This window comes from Protomyctophum parallelum, assembly GCF_964188405.1.
Source record: "Protomyctophum parallelum genome assembly, chromosome: 12".
Lineage (NCBI taxonomy): Eukaryota > Metazoa > Chordata > Actinopteri > Myctophiformes > Myctophidae > Protomyctophum > Protomyctophum parallelum.
In genome coordinates, this window is record NC_139712.1 from 39,013,996 (window position 1) to 39,033,535 (window position 19,540).

The 19,540-nt window shown below is 43.9% G+C and overlaps 1 protein-coding gene across 1 annotated transcript in view; it reads left to right on the top strand.

The window, feature by feature from the left end:
- The window catches only part of prex2 (phosphatidylinositol-3,4,5-trisphosphate-dependent Rac exchange factor 2), a 156,574-nt gene that overhangs the window by 96,244 nt on the left and 40,790 nt on the right, over nucleotides 1-19,540 (top strand). Inside the window, exons 26-36 of the mRNA XM_083778594.1 lie at nucleotides 210-389; nucleotides 632-726; nucleotides 2,266-2,348; nucleotides 5,077-5,167; nucleotides 7,817-7,945; nucleotides 9,330-9,371; nucleotides 11,410-11,507; nucleotides 11,770-11,916; nucleotides 15,910-16,012; nucleotides 16,151-16,294; nucleotides 16,386-16,500. Of these exons, the coding sequence (XP_083634720.1) occupies nucleotides 210-389; nucleotides 632-726; nucleotides 2,266-2,348; nucleotides 5,077-5,167; nucleotides 7,817-7,945; nucleotides 9,330-9,371; nucleotides 11,410-11,507; nucleotides 11,770-11,916; nucleotides 15,910-16,012; nucleotides 16,151-16,294; nucleotides 16,386-16,500 (1,227 nt within the window). The remainder of the gene's footprint in view (nucleotides 1-209; nucleotides 390-631; nucleotides 727-2,265; nucleotides 2,349-5,076; nucleotides 5,168-7,816; nucleotides 7,946-9,329; nucleotides 9,372-11,409; nucleotides 11,508-11,769; nucleotides 11,917-15,909; nucleotides 16,013-16,150; nucleotides 16,295-16,385; nucleotides 16,501-19,540) is intronic.

Sequence of the window (19,540 nt, forward strand, 5' to 3'; positions counted from 1 at the left end):
GCAGCTGATCATTGTTGACAGGTTTCACGAAACCTGTGTGTGTGTGTGTGTGTGTGTGTGTGTGTATACGCATGTGCTTTCCTGAAGCCATCTTTTCTATGTGCTTTCCTGAGTGTTTGTGACTTGTGTTTTGATTAACCCTTATCTTCTATTTTGTCCTCTTCTGTCTCCCCTTCCTCTCCTCCTTTCTGTGAATGCCACTCCGTCAGCCTCCTGTCCTCCATCACTCACCCCCCGACGTCGGACACAAAGACCCCAGAGAGCTACATCTCTGCAGAGAGCGAGGGAGAGAGGGGAGAGAGGAACGGCAAGAAGGTGTGCTTCAATGTAGCGGGCGATGAGCAGGAGGACTCCGGACACGACACCATCAGCAACAGAGACTCCTACAGGTGACGTGACGAAGGGTGGATAAAGAAAATAGAGATGGAGAGATTCAGAGACCAGGGAGACGTATAGCGGAAAGGGATTAAGGGGTGAACGGATAAAATATTACTAATCGCAGAAATAACAGGGGAAGGAAGGAAGAAGTAATGAAAAGGTCTACGTTTGTCTATCTATGTTCGTACAGTATAGGGTTAAAAGACTGAATGGTGATGCGTAACACATGTCTCCTCTGCCTGCTTCTCCACAGTGATTGTAACAGCAACAGGAACTCTATCGTCTCCTTCACCAGCATTTGCAGTAGCCACTGTAGCTCCTACGTACACAGTGATGACATGGACTCAGGTACAATACCTACTGTATGTAGAATACATTAAGTGGACCACACAACAGGACACTGCCCGACATTGGGCGGGTGAATGCAGTATGGATGTGAAAACAAGTGTGACGCGGGCAACGGATGCATATTACCTCCCCACCCCCACATATGTAATGAAGTTTATACAATACAAATCACGATATTTTGCAAACTCACTACTGTACATGGCTCAAAACCACTTACAATGACAGCCCAATGGGTTTAGAAGGAACATTGGCACACACACATCCAATGAAAAGCCTCCATGACGTGGACTTTACAGTACAAACGTGTGGTACAGTGTATCGTCTTAAAGGCCTGCGGTTGTTCGAATAGACTATTCTGTTTACAACGAGACCACGCTGTGATAAAACACAAGTCATGGCTCCAGCGGAACGCTGTAATCCCCGGCCCCGGACGACCACAACATAGAATGATGGTCCCATAACTGACAGGTCATGATTACAATCTAACTGCATGATTATACCTTTTAGGGCCCAAGAACAAAAACAAGAGCCTGAAGATGAAACTAATTGATTATGGCAGGCATTCGGCCACAGTACTCACAGGGGTTTCGGTTAACATTTTCCACAGCTGTGCGTCCAGTCAAATATCACCCCCCTCGTCTCTCCCTCTGTACTGTAGCTGTCTCACACGCACTCACACACACACACACACACACGCACACACACACGCACGCACGCACACACACACACACACACACACACACACACACACACACACACACACACACACATCTGTGTGATGTCAGATATGCCCTCATCAGAAGCTAATCACACGCGAATCAGACAGACACACGCACGCAAGCACCTATGCACGCACTCACGCACGCACATACACGCACAAACACACTCTTAAAACACACGACACTCACTTTAAGACCTGCCAAAACATGCCTCTGTTGATTCTAAATTGATAACACATGCTAATTGAGCAGCAGTACACGTGGGAGAGGTTTGTGTTTACAAGCATACACGCGCGTTTGTGTGTGTTCGCATGTGTTTCATGTTTATGTTTTGTGCATGTAATGCATGTTTATATCGTGTGTCAAATACCATTACATTTTTTGAAAAAAAAAAACAGTCTTCCAATTGATTGAATGTAGTTATTTTGCAGGCACAAGCTCTTGTTTAAACTTTTCATTATTTTAAATCTTTATAAAAACCCACATACAGAATGAATTGTTTTCAACCTGGCATTCCTATTTTGGGCATATCATTGTAATGTGAAAATCTTCCAAACCTTTAAAAAAATAGCAGCTCTGCAAGCTCCCAACACATCACATCGTGACACGTTGTGAGCTTGTAGCTCGGCTATTCGGCGATCCGCTATTTCTGCGTGCCACTGTCATACTACGACTACATTTACAATGGGCTGTTACAAACTGAGCCATTTGTAACAAACATCTATGAAAAAGAAATTCATAAAAAGATGAAATATGGAGTTACGAGCTTCCTGCCCGACAGCAATGATACGACAAAGTACTGAAATGCTCCTCTATGTAGGAGATGAGATGCCCACGAGTGTATGGCTGTCCCATGACAAGCAGAAGAAACTCCACAGCTTCCTGGAACATCTTTTCAGCCAGGTGAGTGAGTCATATGTTCTCACTAACGACCAACCATAATGAATGAATGAATGAATGAAGCAAATGAGTTATGATTTGGGGATTATGACTAATAATGTGCAAATAGATGATGTTAGACAGAAGATGAATGACTTGTGACTTACATGATGTGACCCATGGTGACGTGTGAAGCATAACTCTTTGGTTGGCATGACTAATGCATTACATCAAATGACATGACATGTGACGCATTTAAATCATGAGACTGGTGTGCGTGTCCTGTGTGACTAATGATGGCCCCCCTGTAGTCCCTTAGGGATGAGCTGCTTACACTGGTTCCTCATTCATTCATATTTAACTCACGACCATGATCACATGGTATGGAGCACAGATTCATAAATAGTATACAATAAAAAAGTATACAATATACATACAGACGATATCGAAAGGCTTTCACTATTTGAACAGTGGAAGATCATTTTTTCAGAAAAGCACCCAATTTGTAAATTACTTTTTGTTTTTCAGATTTTAGTAATGCAATTAATTTGAACATAAATAGGTGGTTATTGGTTAATAAAAATAAATTGGCAGGTATTTTTGCCTGAAATTCATAATGCTAGTATTCTTACATTCCAACAAAACATGATACTCAAGTTACAAATCCTCTGACTTCTTTCCAGTCCTTTATATCTACAGTACCAATGACCATTGGAATTATTGTGTTGTTTAGCCTAAAGTTGCAAATAACCTGTCTATACTTATGGTTTTCACATAGAAGGTATTTTTCTAGTTTGAACTCTTGTTTTTATTCAAAATGATGTCACATGATGTCCTACTATTGAGTTCACTTTGCCACTTTTGCAAAGTGAACTCAATAGACAGCCGGCCAACTGGTGACAGAATTGTCCGGCAAACTGTTCTTATACAGTATGTAGCATTGTTCTTGTACAGTATGTAGCATTGCCTGTCATAACAAGACCATAGTCCGAATTAAATAGGAGCGTAAACAACCAATGATTATTATGACTATAAATATAAATATCAATAACGAATGAGAGGATCGAGGAATGCCTCGCTACAGTAGCTACAGTGTACAGTGCACAGTACACACAATCTCTCTCTCTCACTCACACACTCACACACACATACGCACGCACGCAATCCTGTGTCAGGTGCAAAGTGAGCTATAAGCTAAATACGTTCGGCATCTAGCATCTACAGTACTATGCCATTTCAGCCTTAAATATTTTTTAACTGACAATCATTCCAGAAATGGGCACAAAGCAGTGTGCAGATGTTGACCAATACAAATTGTTTAGGGCGAGGACAGTCAGGACACAGACGTAAAATAGATAGAATAGAGCGAACAAATGTTTAAACAGCAGCGGCACACTGTCACCCAAGGCAGTCTGATTGAAACACATGCTTTTTACCAGCTGCCAGGCTGGTCTACTTTCTATCAGGTTGGTAGTGGCAACTTCATTCATTCTGATTGGCTGCCTCGTCTCTAGGCAACCAGACACTTTTTGCCTCTAGCCCAGAGCCATAGAATAAGACAGAGTTACGGCATTGAGGGGGCATTAAACAGCCTGGTCACGTGGTTCATCTACTCGCTCGAGCCCATAGACTCCAATGCATTCCGTAAACGTCCGGTTGTCCCTTTTCAATGTAGAAGAGCCTGTCCCCATGAAGTTGTCGTAACTCTGTCTTACTCTATGGCTCTGCTCTTGCCGAACTCTCAGCCAATGGAATAGTATTGCATTGCAGCCAGCAAGTTGCATAACAACCCACTAGTTATTTCAACAAGGGATTCTTACGTCAACTTTCAAGTACAACACGCAAGCTAACCCAGGTAAGGTAATTTCATAGCACATTTCTGCAGATATAGTAAGGCAGCTGGTAATTAATTGATGTTCATCAATTCTTGTTTTATTCTTTTTTTTGCCCCATTTTCTCCCCAATAATAGTGGTTATGCCAATGAATTCCTCCTCACATACGTGATATGTGTGTGCTGGACATAATTCTTAGATAATTACTACAGTAACTTTGACCCTTTATTTGTTTTTGATTCAAGTACTGCTTACGTCTTCTGCATGGAAACACATGAGCAAATGTATGTTTCTCCTCTCTTCACCTTGGACCCTGCTCGTGTCGTGGCTCACGGCGTAAGGAAAGGGAAATTGGCATATGCCCTAAGCCGTGACCCTTGACCTTGCCTCTAACCTCTCGGGCAAAGGTTGACTTTGAGGACGTGAACTTTTTCCTCTGACTCGATACCCACAAGGAAGAGTTTTAATTACATTTTTGAAATGAGGACGTCTCCATCGGCAGTGAAAGAGCAGAAATCACGCTGTGCTGCCTCTGCAGTTCTGAGCTGCTTCCGGCCATTTGTCTTATTGTGGAGCAGCTTCCCCCCACGCTTTGTTTATACACTGCATAGCAATTGTATTCACAGGGTCTGTGTGTGTGTGTGTGTGTGTGTGTGTGTGTGTGTGTGTGTGTGTGTGTGTGTGTGTGTGTGTGTGTGTGTGTGTGTGTGTGCGCGTGCGAGAGAGACCAGACCAGACCAGGTGTTATACTGTTTGTGTGTAGACACTAGACAGCACATTTTGCTTTCCCTTCCAATTAACTGCCAGCTTTGCCACGCATGTGTGGACACATTGCGTTGAGCATTTGCATCCTGTGAATCTGACTCATGCACAGTACTATTGTCCACAATATTCACACATCCTCTCCCCTCCCTTCAAGGTGGACTCCATCATAAGCATGCTGAGAGGCACCGTGGTCGCTCGAGCCTTTGAACAGACCAAGTGTTTCACGCCTGGCCGAGGATTACAAGGTACTCTAAAAAGAGCAGGGCCGCATCTCTCTCTCTCTCTCTCTCTCTCTCTCTCTCACACACACATATGCACGGCCCTGTCAGGCCCATTCCTCTCCACTTCCTGCTTTGCTCCCAACCGGCATCTGTCCACTTTGAGCTTTTCCTTCCATGACACCATATCATTTCACAGTGCATCACCGCTTGAGCAATAACAGGTGTTCCTCTTATGAAACCAAATTGTAAGCCCGTTATATGAAAAGGAAAAAAAACATTACAAACATGAAAGTTAATCTTTCAGTGTGGAAAAAAAGGCTGATGCGCTTTCTTTCTTTCTTTACTGCCATCCTACAATTTTCCCGTCAAACTGTGTGTTTTGTTTCTGCCTACAGTATGGGTTTCGTGTGTGTGTGTGTGTGTGTGTGTGTGTGTGTGTGTGTGTGTGTGTGTGTGTGTGTGTGTGTGTATGTGTGTGTGTGTGGGCGGACTGTATAGTTGTATCTGTGCCTTCAGAGGCCTTGCTGGGCTGCACAGTGGAGACTGGGAGAAGTAAGATAATATTGGAAAGACTCCAAGAATCCAGCCAGCACAACTCTGTAGAGAAAACATAGCTCACACTGAAAACACTGCAGCCTTCCGCGCAATAGGGCTGCAACTTCCTGTCATGGTGTGTGTGTGTGTGTGTGTGTGAGAGACATACGGGGGCGTTGGTACGTAGGTAGATACCAGCTGCTGAAAAGGGCAGTCCCATTCCTGCAGTGGTCAAGAGGTGCACGCACATCCACAAATTGCAGGGTGCAGGATCCAAAAAAATAACTAAGAAAGGAGAGAGGACATCCGCACACCGTTTTAAAAGCACCCACAATAATTTGACAACATGGGGGGGAAAAAATACAACGTTTCGGCCCCCGCTCTGTTCAAACGGTGTACGGTGTCTCCTCTCTCCTTTCAAAGTCCCATTCCTCCCATCCTCCTCTGTCCTTCATCTCCCCTTTTCTTTTCTTTCCATCATCCCCTGTTACCCCAAAGCTATCAAACTTGCCCTTGTTCTCTACAGGGAACGCACGGAATGGGAACGGTGCCCACATTAGTGTCCTGTACTCACCTCTGTGGTTTATTGTAGCGTTGCTTATCGGCCAGCAGGAAAGGTGACACTGCAGGAATGCTAATGCGTGCGCCCGCATGATGAGTTTCTTACTGTACTGCCACCTGCTGATGGAAAACATCAACATTGCTTTGTTTTATCTTGATTTGCTTTATCTCTGACTGGAAACTGTAGCAGGAACTGGAAATGCTAAATGGTTCCTGGCATAAAAATAGAATAGCTGTGTCTTTAGAATTCAGTTTCGATGAGTTGACAAATGATGGAGATTAGATAGCCAAATGCAGTGCTCAAAGGCATTGGTTGTTTTTGTCTCTGAGTTATAAGCACAAGGACACCAGACTTGGCAAAGAACAGCATATAAGGCATTCGCTCAGGTCTAATAGAACCAAAAGAAAATAGCTTTAGTGTCCTTGAATGTGAATTTCTGGAAAAGGCAAATGAGGTTCTCTGACTGTAAATCTGAGCACGAGAGCAGATTAATGAGTCATGTGGTATGTTTTGAAAAGTGGATAGTCCAAACACACCCAGTTCGACACTCACATCGGTCTCTTGTGAGTGTGAATATACATTTGTTTTGAAAGTGGGTTTTTATTTATATGGGTCTTCGGATATCTCTGTGAATGAGGGTGTTTGTGTGTGTAACCAAATGCCCTCATTTCTGTGCCAGTTATGTGTGTGTGGCTGAAATAGTATTATCTAACTAAGTGGAGCATTCCTGTATCTGTTCATGTTTGTTTGTGTACTTACAGTACAGACAGATGTAAATATTATATACACGCACACAAACATGCACGCACGCACGCACGCACGCGCACACACACACACACACACACACACACACACACAAACACGTCCAAACCACTCTGTGTAATGGCCACCCTGTTATCACAGATCTGGGCTCCATGTACGTTTCCAAAGTAAACTCAAACAAAGTAAACCATTACACGCCCGTCTGTCTCGTTCCTATATCTGACCGTATCAGACTGACGTGCTCCTGTGTGCTGGCGTTCTGCTGCCACTGCCAAGATGAGGTGAGATAGCAGACACAGTCTGAAAACGGAATCTCTGCACCGGTCTCGTGACGTCACACTAATGAAACAGCCTGAATAATGAAGCACTCATTAACACCAGAGTCTCGTTTGGTGACTACATTAATTTAGGAGAGGAAGGCAGAGAGAGGGACAGGACAGATGGAAGGGCGGTACTAGAGAGAGAGAGAGAGAGAGAGAGTCAGAAAAAGAGAAAGATACAGGTCCGGAACTCCAGATGGAGTGAGACGAAATAGAGTGAGACAGAGACTGAAGCTCTCTCAGATGAACATAATGGAAAAAGATGAAAATGTGAGAGGAGCAGAAGTACATTGGAGGAAAAGAGGAAAAATAATGAGTTGTGTCCCGCCAAAACAACATCTCTCCTCTTCCCGCTGTCCCTGTGTGTGTCTCTCTCTCCATCTTTTAGGACTCATGAATAATGCAAGAGGTGGATGAGGGCAGTTTGTCACATAATCTGCTTTCACTTTATGCAAAAACTCTGCCTCATAACTCTAACTTTGTGTGTGTGTTCAGAGTTTCAGCAAGAGATGGAGCCCAGGGTGAACTGCACTAAGAAGCTCCGTCTTCATGTCAAACAGGATCCCTGGAATCTGCCTGGCAGCGTTCAAGGCCTCACACAAACCATCGCCAAGTTTGTTGAAGGTTAGCATGCGTATAGTGGAAGGGAAGAAGTACTCCGATTTTGTTAAAAAGTAGCAATACCACAGTGTAATGAGTCTTTGTTACAAATACAAGTCCTGCTTTCAAGTACAAAAGTATTAGCATCAAAATATATTAAAGTGGCAAAAGTACTCGTTATGCATACAGATATTGGAGTGTAATTATTCATCATGAATAACCACTTGAACCCCTTTTTATACTTCCACTATTCAAAGATAGTAGATCTACAAGCTCACAGCGTGTCGCATTGCAATGCGTTGTGAGCTTGTAGATCTGCTATTTGTGTTGCCATCCATGTGATACGCACTAACAAGCGCACATAGGTCTTCAGCCGCATGCTCATGCTCAGATATAGTTACAGTAGATGCACTACTTGCAATGTATACATGGAAAACTGTTCTAGACAGTACATAGGTCATATTTATTACATTGACAAATCCCCCAATGTCCTGAATCTCATGTACTGCAAACATAACTGTTCCTCTCACAGACTTCTAAATACACTGATCTCCCCGAACTCTTAACATCAAAATGCCTATACATAAACTGGAAAGTCATAACAGTTGGGCCTGCAGCCCAGTGACTTATGGAGCTGAGACCTGTGCACTCTGAGCATTCCTTGATTCACCACTATTTATCTATGCAAGGACCTTAGCCTTCCCCTGTCCCCAATGGGAGTAGCATGGTTTTTGTGTTTGTTTGCGCACAGATTAAGCGCATGCACGCACGCACGCACGCACGCACGCACGCACGCACGCACGCACGCACGCACGCACGCACGCACGCACGCACGCACGCACACACACACACACACACACACACACACACACACACACACAGTCACACACACAGAGGCACACATACAAATAACCTAAATCCTTGGCTAGTCACATTATACTCCTGGGAAAGATGAGTAGCTGGCCGTTGTGAGCAGAACTAATATTACCATGCTGCCTCGCTTGTGTGCACGGCTCGCTCTATTGTACCTTCTCGTCATAATGGCTTTTTAGTCCTTCAAGCAACGGCCTGCCAAGGTCTTTGGTATTTAATGTACAGAACACTAGTGGTTTTTATATGAATATAAACAATACATAGATTTATGTTGTTATCTTCCTCTGTGCCTGGCCTTACGATGTTTGGACCTCCCTCACATGTGAAGATAAACGAGCCGGGGAGTTGGGACGGCCCTGCCTTTGGCTGGTCATGTCTCCCACACTGCTTATGGCTTCTGCAGGCTTGGCTGGCCTTATGGGTCACAGCAGTGAAGTGCAAACACAGCAGTGGAGGAAAGGTTTAAATGTGGACGTTTAGGGTATTATTTGATCATTAGTGTTTGATTGATGGTCTTGTTTGTTTCCTTTTCTAGAGGTGAAGACGCGAGTGCTCTTGGTCTTACTTCAGTATACAGGTTGGTCCTATTGCTCCTGATCTCATGTGACTACCCGTATACTACTGCACACTGATAAAGATAACATGAACAAATAAAGCAACTCAACTATGAGGAAAAATGCAAAGAATAAGCCAAATGTTTGAAATTAACCACATGAACCATAGCATCCCTGTTCTGGGCATGTCATAATACAGTAGGTGAAGATTTGGCATAACATTCGCAGAAAATAGCACATCTACAAGCTTACGACACGTTTTTGCTCAAACACAAACATTTGCTGTAGAAGGGGGGGGGGAGGATGAGATCACGTTTGGACCCCTGGGGGACTTCAGTCATAGAAGTATATAGGTTTTAAGTGTTTAATTATATTATTTAGTAATTATAGTATTAACACTCGGGTATAATGAAATAAAATCGACTTTTTCCAACACTCAGGTATAATGTATCAGTAACAGAGACACAGAAATATCAACTTCAAAGCAGACATGCCAACTGTTATGAGGTCAACAGCTCCTCTAAATCATAAACTAACACAGTGAATCCTGGTCTCTAAAACTACCTCCCCCTGGCCAGCCGGGGCGCCTGATGGAGTGGAAAGGAACTGGTCGGAATAACGTGTTCCTTCCACGCGCTACGTCCGGCCGGGGAAATTCCCCTCTGTCAGGTGAAAAGAAGCAGCTTGGACTCCTCATGCATAGAAGGAGGCATGAGGTCAGTCCGCTGCCCCCCCCAGGTTGGCAGAGGAAGTGTAGCGCCCAGGATTACATTAGATAATTGGCACTGGGTGAAAAGAAAACTGGGTTACAAAATCGTGGGATAAAAAATGAAAGATAAACTAACACAGTGTCTGATCCATATTATATTTAGCTCTTGCTCTTGGCAATAATACCGCCACCACAGTCAGACACAAACTCATCTTAGAATTATGCTGATGAGAACAGGCCTCAGGCGCCCGTTTTTGAACCGCTTAAGAAAAACAGTGTATTAATAACCCCACAGAAAAACTCAATACTCAACAGATGCAATAGCGAATACTGTCATAAGAATCTGCACCCGCTAAACGCAGCACATTATGAATTCCTGAGAGGTTTGTGATATCATTCAAACTTCTTTGGTGCCATGACTGCCATTGCCCGGGTAATTATTTTCCGCTCAGGCACACCTGTCATGTGCTCTCATGTACTTTCTGATAGAATATTTAATATCCTGGGGTGGATGATAAAATTGACTGAGGCTTTTAATTACTATGTTTAAAGCACCAGAAATTGCCCCCTTGAATAAACTGACCCAAATAAGTCAGCTTAGTTATCATACCACCAACTAATGCCACCTAATGTCTTTCATTCCTCTACCTCCCAACCGTTTTTCCCGTCATTTTATTCTATTCACTAACTTTTATACAGCTTTAAATTACACAGTATATTACCACTGCCATTACATTATCGTACAACCATTTATTGTCTCCACCAGGCCGAAGGCATGGGGGGAGAGTATGTTTTGCACTCCGTCCGTCCGTCCGTCCGTCCGTGTGTGTGTGTGTGTGTCCGTGAGCAGCTAATCTCGGCCACCGTTAACCCGGTCGATGCCAAATTTTGCACACACACTCCCTGGATGCCAACGATGAACCTCTGCCCCAAACTTTCCAGAACGGCCTGTTATAGCGCCACCAGGAGGCCGCTTTGTGCAAAACAAGTTTTTGCATAGTACACCTACAGATTTTGTCCAAACATCACGCAAATTGGTACACAGTCTCTCTAGAGTAGAGCCATTCAACGAAACCGGTCTTTCAGATTTCTCAGACTCCATCCTGATTGGTTAAGATTGGCTTCCAAAGTTCATTTACTTTTGTTGCCCTTTTATCCAACCACCAGATGAAGGCAATTTGCAATGTCCTACATTCCTATCCTGGTGGAGACCTGTGCCCAGAAGGGCACTTTTTCTAGTCTTTTTATATTAACCTTCAATGCTATCTCTCTCGTCCTGTTTTGTCCCTTTCTCTCTCATCCCTGCATTTTTCCAACTCTCAAACATTCTCACATTCTATATTCTGCCCCAGACTCAGAGATCCAGTTACGGCGCGATATGGTGTTCTGTCAGTCATTGGTGGCGGCAGTGTGTGCCTTCTCACAGCACCTCCTGGCTGTGCTCAACCAGGTAAAACACTGCTCGCTGACACAGTGCAATCCTCAGGGTTCATCTACAGTAACTCTCATATGGTAAAAATACAGGCTCATTTCAGTCCATTTTCACACTCTTATGCAGTCGGTTACTGTCAATACAGTTAATTATTCAATATAATGCTTATTGCATAGGCATATGCCCTACCTCTGCCCTCATCAAACCCTGTACACTCAAGACACTGCCCCCGCTACCACCCTTAGAGCTAGTTTAAATTCTCACCTGTATTCCCTTACAGTTCCACGATGTAGGCAGGGGTCCTGACCAGGATAGCCCAGATCCCCAAGACCCTCCTGAGTCCATGGAGGCCAGCCATCGCTGGCTGGAGCAGATTGCCAGAGCTGGGCTACTCCTCCACTTCCAGTCACTCCTCTCCCCAAACCTGGTAAGTACATAGTTCAATTCATGTAATGTTGAGAGTTTACACTCTCAGACAACTGGTTTTGTCCAAACGTTCAAACCACAGGCACGCATGCACATGCGGCACGCATGCACGCACACACGCGCACAAAGATGAACACAATGCAAATGCAAATGGGATGGCAGTCTTGAAAATACTGTAATTGTTTCACATTGTGCTGTAGATCTGCATGTTCTGTTCGTCAGTCAGTATAATACCCCATAGGCAAGCTCTGTGAGCCGATTACAAAGCCTTTAATTACTAGACCGCTACAGTTATGAGTCTGACAGTATAACGTCAACAAAGGACCAGCATCGCAGTAAACACAATGCAAAAGCCTGCAGTGGTTGTCTCCACTATGGGTTTCAACACAGTCACTGTCAGGGAGAAAACTTGTACCAACATATTTCATTTTTTGAGTGGTGAGTGGGTGTCTGGCTGGGTGGGTGGCTGGCTGGTGCATGGGTGGGTATGAGCACGAAAATAGCATGGTTGTTTTTCACCACCTGTGCGCAACCTAACACACACACACACACACACACGCACATATTAACTGTATATATGATGATTTTGGGTGTGCCAGTACAGTACAGTGACAGTACAGTACAGTAGAAGGAGCCCCACACGGTAACTCTGTCATTTCTCAACCGTTTTTTCTGGAACTTCCAGGGACCCCCCGGGGACCCCCACACAGAGTTGCACCACTCACTTCACACGGGTGTGATTTTTTTTACCTTTATTTTATTCATTTCCATGAATGAATGCTCTATTTCATACTTTGTTGTTTGACAGTGTTGCACAAAAGTAGAGGAAATAGCTCTGCACGCTCTCAACAGAGTTACAGTAACTATAAAGGAGTTATTGAGCTTTATGAGATCAAAAACCAGTCACACGTTTTTCACTTTCACCGTCAAGGCGCTAGTCATTACTGTTCTTTGTCACAGTGAAGGTTTTGACGTCTAATACTTTGTCTGAGAGACGTTTAATGGGATTAATTTAAAGCCGACTGCAAATGTGGCCATTACAGTCTGACTGACGGATTCATTTTCAGCGCGTGACTTGGATGAACTCGTTCACTCGTCTCAGAAGAGCATGTCTGTCTGTTGAGAGATAATTACTTTCAGGGAGAAGAAGCCCAAACAAAAAGTTTGACAGGCTGATGGTCTTATGTAGCCTATGTATCTATTATAACATGGTTATTTTCACTCTGCTATGTTTTTCTATCACTCTTGGGTTTGTGAATTCAGTCTGAGAAGGTTACGGTTACATGCAGGAAGTGATTATTAGTGGATTATTTGTTATGTAGGATAGAGAACCGTGTCGTATAGGCTTACATCAACACAGCGCACGCACACACACATCACACACACACACACACACACACACACACACACACACACACACACACACACACACACACACACACACTCACAGGGCCTCACTAGTAATTATTGCTATTCTCTGCTACTGTCTTCATCCTATATACTCTCTCTCACACTCACTCATTATCTTCTTCCTCTTCGTCATCTCATTCTTTGTCTTATTCTTCCTCTTCTTCTTCTAACTCCCTGTGCAGAGCAAAACAGAGTTGTGTGTTATTCCACTGGAAGCTCAGCGTTTTCATGCTGCCATCCTAGGCAGCATTAAATGAGCCTTGATCAACACTGTGTGTCTCCGGTAGTCAGATCCCAATCCTCACCTCCTGTCCTCCAGCATGGCAGCACTATGGTGGTGTTGAGGCCTATTCATACTCCAGTTTACTTTTCGGTGAAGAGGTGACCACTTTTCTGAACTCTGAGAGTGTGCAGATGGCACCAAATGCACCCTTATGAGTCCAATGTTGAAAACCGGTGGTTTACTGTAATAAGTTAACAGAGTTAAAGGTCTGGTGACATAAAGTGGTGCAACGTACCACTCCTATAGACAGCCGTGTGTGTGTGTGTGTGTGTGTGTGTGTGTGTGTGTGTGTGTGTGTGTGTGTGTGTCTGTGTCCGAGCACGGAAGTAGCATATTGTCACCACCAAGTGTCACTGTTGTGCAGCCTAACACAGAGAGGCCAGGGAGGAGAGCTTGTACAGTTTTTAACATTTTTAACATTCAGTGGATTTTCTGTGGTCTGGGGTTTTCTGGCTGATTTGCCTGTGAACAGTCCACAAATCCCACAGTATACGACATAACAATTTCCCAGCAGATGTCTCTGGGATTTTGCCTGTTTTCATCTCAGCTCAAAAGGCTTCAGAACACACAGAGAAAACCCCAGACCACAGAAAATCAACTGAATGTTCAAAATTCAGGTTGTGTGGGTGTAATTGAGCCAGGTCATAAAACCTAAAAGAAAAACGAAAAATAAAAATAAATGAAAACCTTGAAACCTAGTGGCAGGGCTACATTAATGCTGGAATTATTTACCCTTATTTACCCTCTAGTCTTAGTAAAATGGACCTGACCTGTACTTGGACCACGTTTTTCCCTATACACCAAATCTCTTAGCCAAAAATAGCCAACATGAGCTTGTTTAGATCTGCAATTTATTTGTGAATGTTCCGCCCAGAATTGGAATGCTGTGCTTCAAGTGCTTAATTCAACTGTATCGGTTTCCCCTTCATGGCCCTTCCCGTGGCTCGTAATGGAGAAAAGTACCATGGACAGTGTCTTGCTTTTCATTTCATTTTTCCGTTTCGTAAATAGAGTGTGCATGCGTGTACGACATCATATACTGATCTGATTTTTGAACGGCAATGCAGCTATGGCTCAGAATTTCAGAAGGAAACCTAATTCAATTCCCCCCTTAAACAGACAGAAGATAAATGAAGGAAGTGAAGGCACAGTTGATGAAAGAGCAAGTAGAGAGGGGGAAAGAGCTGTTTCTATACATGCCTCCCCCTCCTACTGTATATGTTTTGACAGAATAATAAATAATAATAAAAATCACACCCGTGTGAACTGAGTGGTGCAGCTCTCCCCCACCTCTCCCTCTCTCTCTCTCTCTCTCTCTCTCTCTCTCTCTCAAAATAAAAACCAACGGAGAAGAAGGGGGGAAGTCCCGCCTGGTTGTCTGGGCCAGCCAATGGCCAGCTGGGCTAAAACGGATCTAGAAAGATGGCGACTTACAATACAAGGACTGACAGGCTTCATTTTATGTTCATGTTAGACCCGGAGAACGCTTTGTCCATATTTTTTACAGTCTATGGTGGCCACATAGGTAGGTGTACACGGACATTGCTGGTTGTTGGAGTGGTTGCACCACTCAAAAATAATAATAAATAAATAAAGAATATTTAGCATTTCTGCTATTGCTAGTGTACTCTGATGCCAGTGGTCTGATTTAATAAATTCTTTGATTGGGAAACATTATTTGGCCTTATGGGGATTTTATATGGATAAATAATGTTGTGGGTTCCAGCACCTAATCATTTACAACTGCCTAGTGGTATATAGGTGACTTATTGTAAGACTTTATTGTGTGTTATGTGCAGCCTACAAACTCTACATACAACATTTTGTTGTCCTATGTATTTCGTCAGGTCACCAATGCACGCACGCACACACACACACACACACACACACTGTCCAGCCGCAGATGTGGTTGTTTGTGTCTGAGGATGTAGGGGCGGATGTTTGAATAGGAAGCACACACACACACACACACACACACACACATGCATGCGTTCACCAGCCACGCGCATGTACAGTACTAGTGTACACTAGAGTACACGCACGCCCGTAAACAAACGCATGCAGGGAAGGAAAAACATGCCCAAAACCGGCACAAACATTCTCTGGACTTGCTGACAGACCTTCACAGGGAACCGATACTGTACACAGATGTGAGCAACGAGCGTGCACATGTTGTTGTCACGTCTGTAAACATAAGCAAAGGGCCCTCCGATAGGTCATGCATGCTGCGTGCATGTTGCTAAATGGGGGAGATTTAGATGGGCATGATGATGACACCCTTACTATGTTGTCTCTTTACAGACTGACGAGCAAGCTATGTTGGAGGACACTGAGGTGGCCTTGATTGACTTGGAGAAGGTCACTTTCTACTTCCGGCAGTTTGAAGGGGAGCCTCTGGTGGCAAGTATGTACTACACTACAACACAACAAGCGAACTCGTCTGTCTGCTAACCAATGGTTTCTTGTTCACTCGAGCTCTTACATTTTCTCCTCTGCTCTCCTCTCCCCTCCCCTCCCCTCCCCTCCTATTGTCTGCACCCAGACATGCCCATCTCATACCAGGTGGAGGGCACTCGGCAGGCCCTGAAGGTCTGCTTCTACCTGGAGAGCTTCTACTTCTCCCAGCTACCTCAGCGGCTGAAGAATGGAGGTGGCTTCAAAATATACCCCGTGCTCTTCACCCAAGGTACAGTGAAGAGGATTGACTTAAACGCTGCGGAAATGAAAGCTTAAACTCAGACTGACCCTCTTTCTCTCTCTCTCTCTCTCTCTCTCAGCCCTGGAGAGTATGGAGGGGTACTATTATCGGGACAATGTGTCGGTGGAGGAGTATCAGGCTCAGATCAATGCCGCCTCGCTCGAAAAGGTCAAACAGTACTACAAGAGACTGAGGTATGTCATACGGTACCGCAAACAGCCACACGCTATACATTCTCTTTGGTGTGTTTTCAGGGAGACAAGCTGAGGCTCCTTGCTCATCTGAATTGACCCGTGCAGACTTGCTATGTTGAAGGAGAAACAGACAGTGATCCAATGTATTTTATATTAAAGAGAACATGCTTATCCTGCTGCCCTGCTTTTAGAACTCTCTTGCAGGGCCACAGAGTGATTGGCTAAAAGGGACACCAGCGGGAATGTTTGATGATTGAGAGAGAGCGTGATTGGCAGTGATGGAAGAAGTACCGGTACTCACATTCTTTTTTACTTCAATACCAGTATCAGTACCATGATACTCGGTTAGTAAAAGTCCGGTATTCAAAAATGTACACAAAAGCATTGGCATAGATATGTATACTTCAAGTACAAAAGGTAAAATTACTCATATGCAGAATGTCCCATTTCAAGTTTTCAAAATGTATATTTATCTTAGAAATAGCAAATCATACATCTACAAGCTCACAACGCATGTATTTGAGCTGAAGTGGTTAATGTACTGTCTGTAAGTTTTGGAATAATAATCTAAATCTACAAAGTAACTAATGACTAAAGTTTTCTAATAATTGAGTAAAAGAACAATATTTCCCTCTCTGAGATGTATTGAAGTAGAAAAGTATAAAAAATTGGCAATGCTCCAGTAATGTAAAAAAATGCAGTACAGTACATATACTTAGTTACTTTTCAATGCTGGTGATTGGGTGAGCGTGGCGCAGGTCACGCCCCATTGGTTTGACACTCACCTGGGACGCCTCCCTGATTGGCCAGGCGACTCAGGCGAGGCTGACCTAATGAGGTGGAAATAGAAATTGGAGGGCTGCGCTTTCCCTCATGCCCACATCTGTCGCTCTCGCCAAATCAATGAGAGCTTGATGGAGATACGTCGCCTACAATATGCTGCCTGAATATCAACGTTTGCTGTTAAAAACGAAGCACATTATTGCAAGAATATTCTGTGGTTTTACACAAAATCAGAGAGTAGACCCGCACGCACGCGCGCACACACACACACACACACACACACACACACACACACACACACACACACACACACACACACACACACACACACACACACACACACACACACACACACACACACACACACACACACACACGTGATGCAGTTGGGTGATGCAAAAGGTCCATCCGGCTGTGAATCAAACTTGGGACTGGCTGATTATAGCATTGCGTCCATGTGGTCTGCAGCACCCTAACCACTTGGCTATCAGGCTTTGCCCCAATTGACCATGAAACTTAATGCAACTCCTTAAAAGATCCTCACCCCTTAACTATTCATATCCTGAGGTGCACAAAATCCTATATTACTAAAAATAGCATAGCACCATCTGAACGAATGAAAATAATCTGTCTTGCATGCCGCACAAGAGGTTTTTTTGAAGCCCTGCCAATGTGTTCCCTTATTGAGTATAGGGCCTACCTGGGAGGGCGAGTGGCCGACACGTCAGGCTTTAGCTAAACATCTGCTATTAATTGCGTGGATAATTTGACACAGAGCTGAGCCCACAGCCAAATGTCGATGCCATTATTTCAAGAGAATCTCCTTTTTTGGCGGGGAGAGGCGGTTATGATTTACTGTACAGTGGAGGAAGGCGTTTGCCACTTCGCTGCACAATATCCTCCACAATATTATTGTGGAGGATGTATTGGGAAAGCTGCCGACGTAGAGTTTTTAATTTGAACACACTAGATGAGCAGAACACCAGGAAGGTCTCATGATTATCTCCCAGAACATTGAATAATATACCAGTGTCATCTCTGTATGTCCAGCGTTTTGAAATGTCACTCTCTCTCTCTCTCTCTCTTTATGTAAGAATGGTTTTTATATGGATCATGTTGGATTGATAGTCCTTGTTCTGCACCCGTTTGGCGTGTTGGTTTTGTCATCGTCATTTAATGAATTATTTGCAGACACCAGCGGGTCGAATGTACAGCCTCTGAAATGTCAACCCTCTAATTAAGATACAGTGGCGTGCACAGACATTTAGAGGGGCAGGTGCCTAAGTGGAAAAAAGGGCACCTTGTGCAGCACGTGCAACGTGGTTGCCTTATTAGTGTGAGATTTATAGATTTTGGGCATACATAATATATTAGAAGCTTTTTTTACCAAGAATTGATGAATGTCACCATAGTCCACATACTATACAGTGTATACTGTATTACTGTACACAAAAATAATAATCAAAAGGGCACATTGCTGTCCAGAGGGCAAAGGGCAGGTGCTAGCACCAACTAGTGTCCATCTGTGCACGGCGTGTGTGTGTGTGTGTGTGTGTGTGTGTGTGTGTGTGTGTGTGTGTGTGTGTGTGTGTGTGTGTGTGTGTGTGTGTGTGTGTGTGTGTGTGTGTGTGTGTGTGTGTGTGTGTGTGTGTGTGTGTGTGTGTGTGTGTGTGCATTTCCCTCTGCTTGTGTGCCTGTCCATAGAGGCACGTAACAGTGTTTGTGTTTCGTGAACCCGTAAGCACCTGTTATTCATTCAGTTCATGTCAGTTTCTGCTGCAATCATTTGAGAATAATTGACTTTCCTACACCATGCCATTGTGAAATAGCGCCCACCTCAGCATTATGCCTGTGTGCTACTTCCATTTGCAACGTACATGATAATGAACATTTAGCACATTACTGACCCACCTGGCTTGCACGTCACCATACTATGGTATCATTCATCACTGTCAGGTGGAAAGCTTGTATGTCTAAAACTTTTAGACAACTTCTTTTTTTTTGGATCACCAGTCCGGTGCCCAGACCGTTACGCTACGGCCTGGGCCGAAACTTTTAGACAACTTTTATAAGAAACTGTGTTCCAATGGATTACAGTGTACACCAGGATAGTGTTTTAGTCATTAGTAATAATTCAGTCATAACTAAGCACTTTGTGAAATGGTCGCGGTCTCTTGAATTATTTATAAAACCAACAGACACAATTATCCAGTTGAGCTTTCCAAAATAGTGCACATAGCACTATAGATCTACAAGC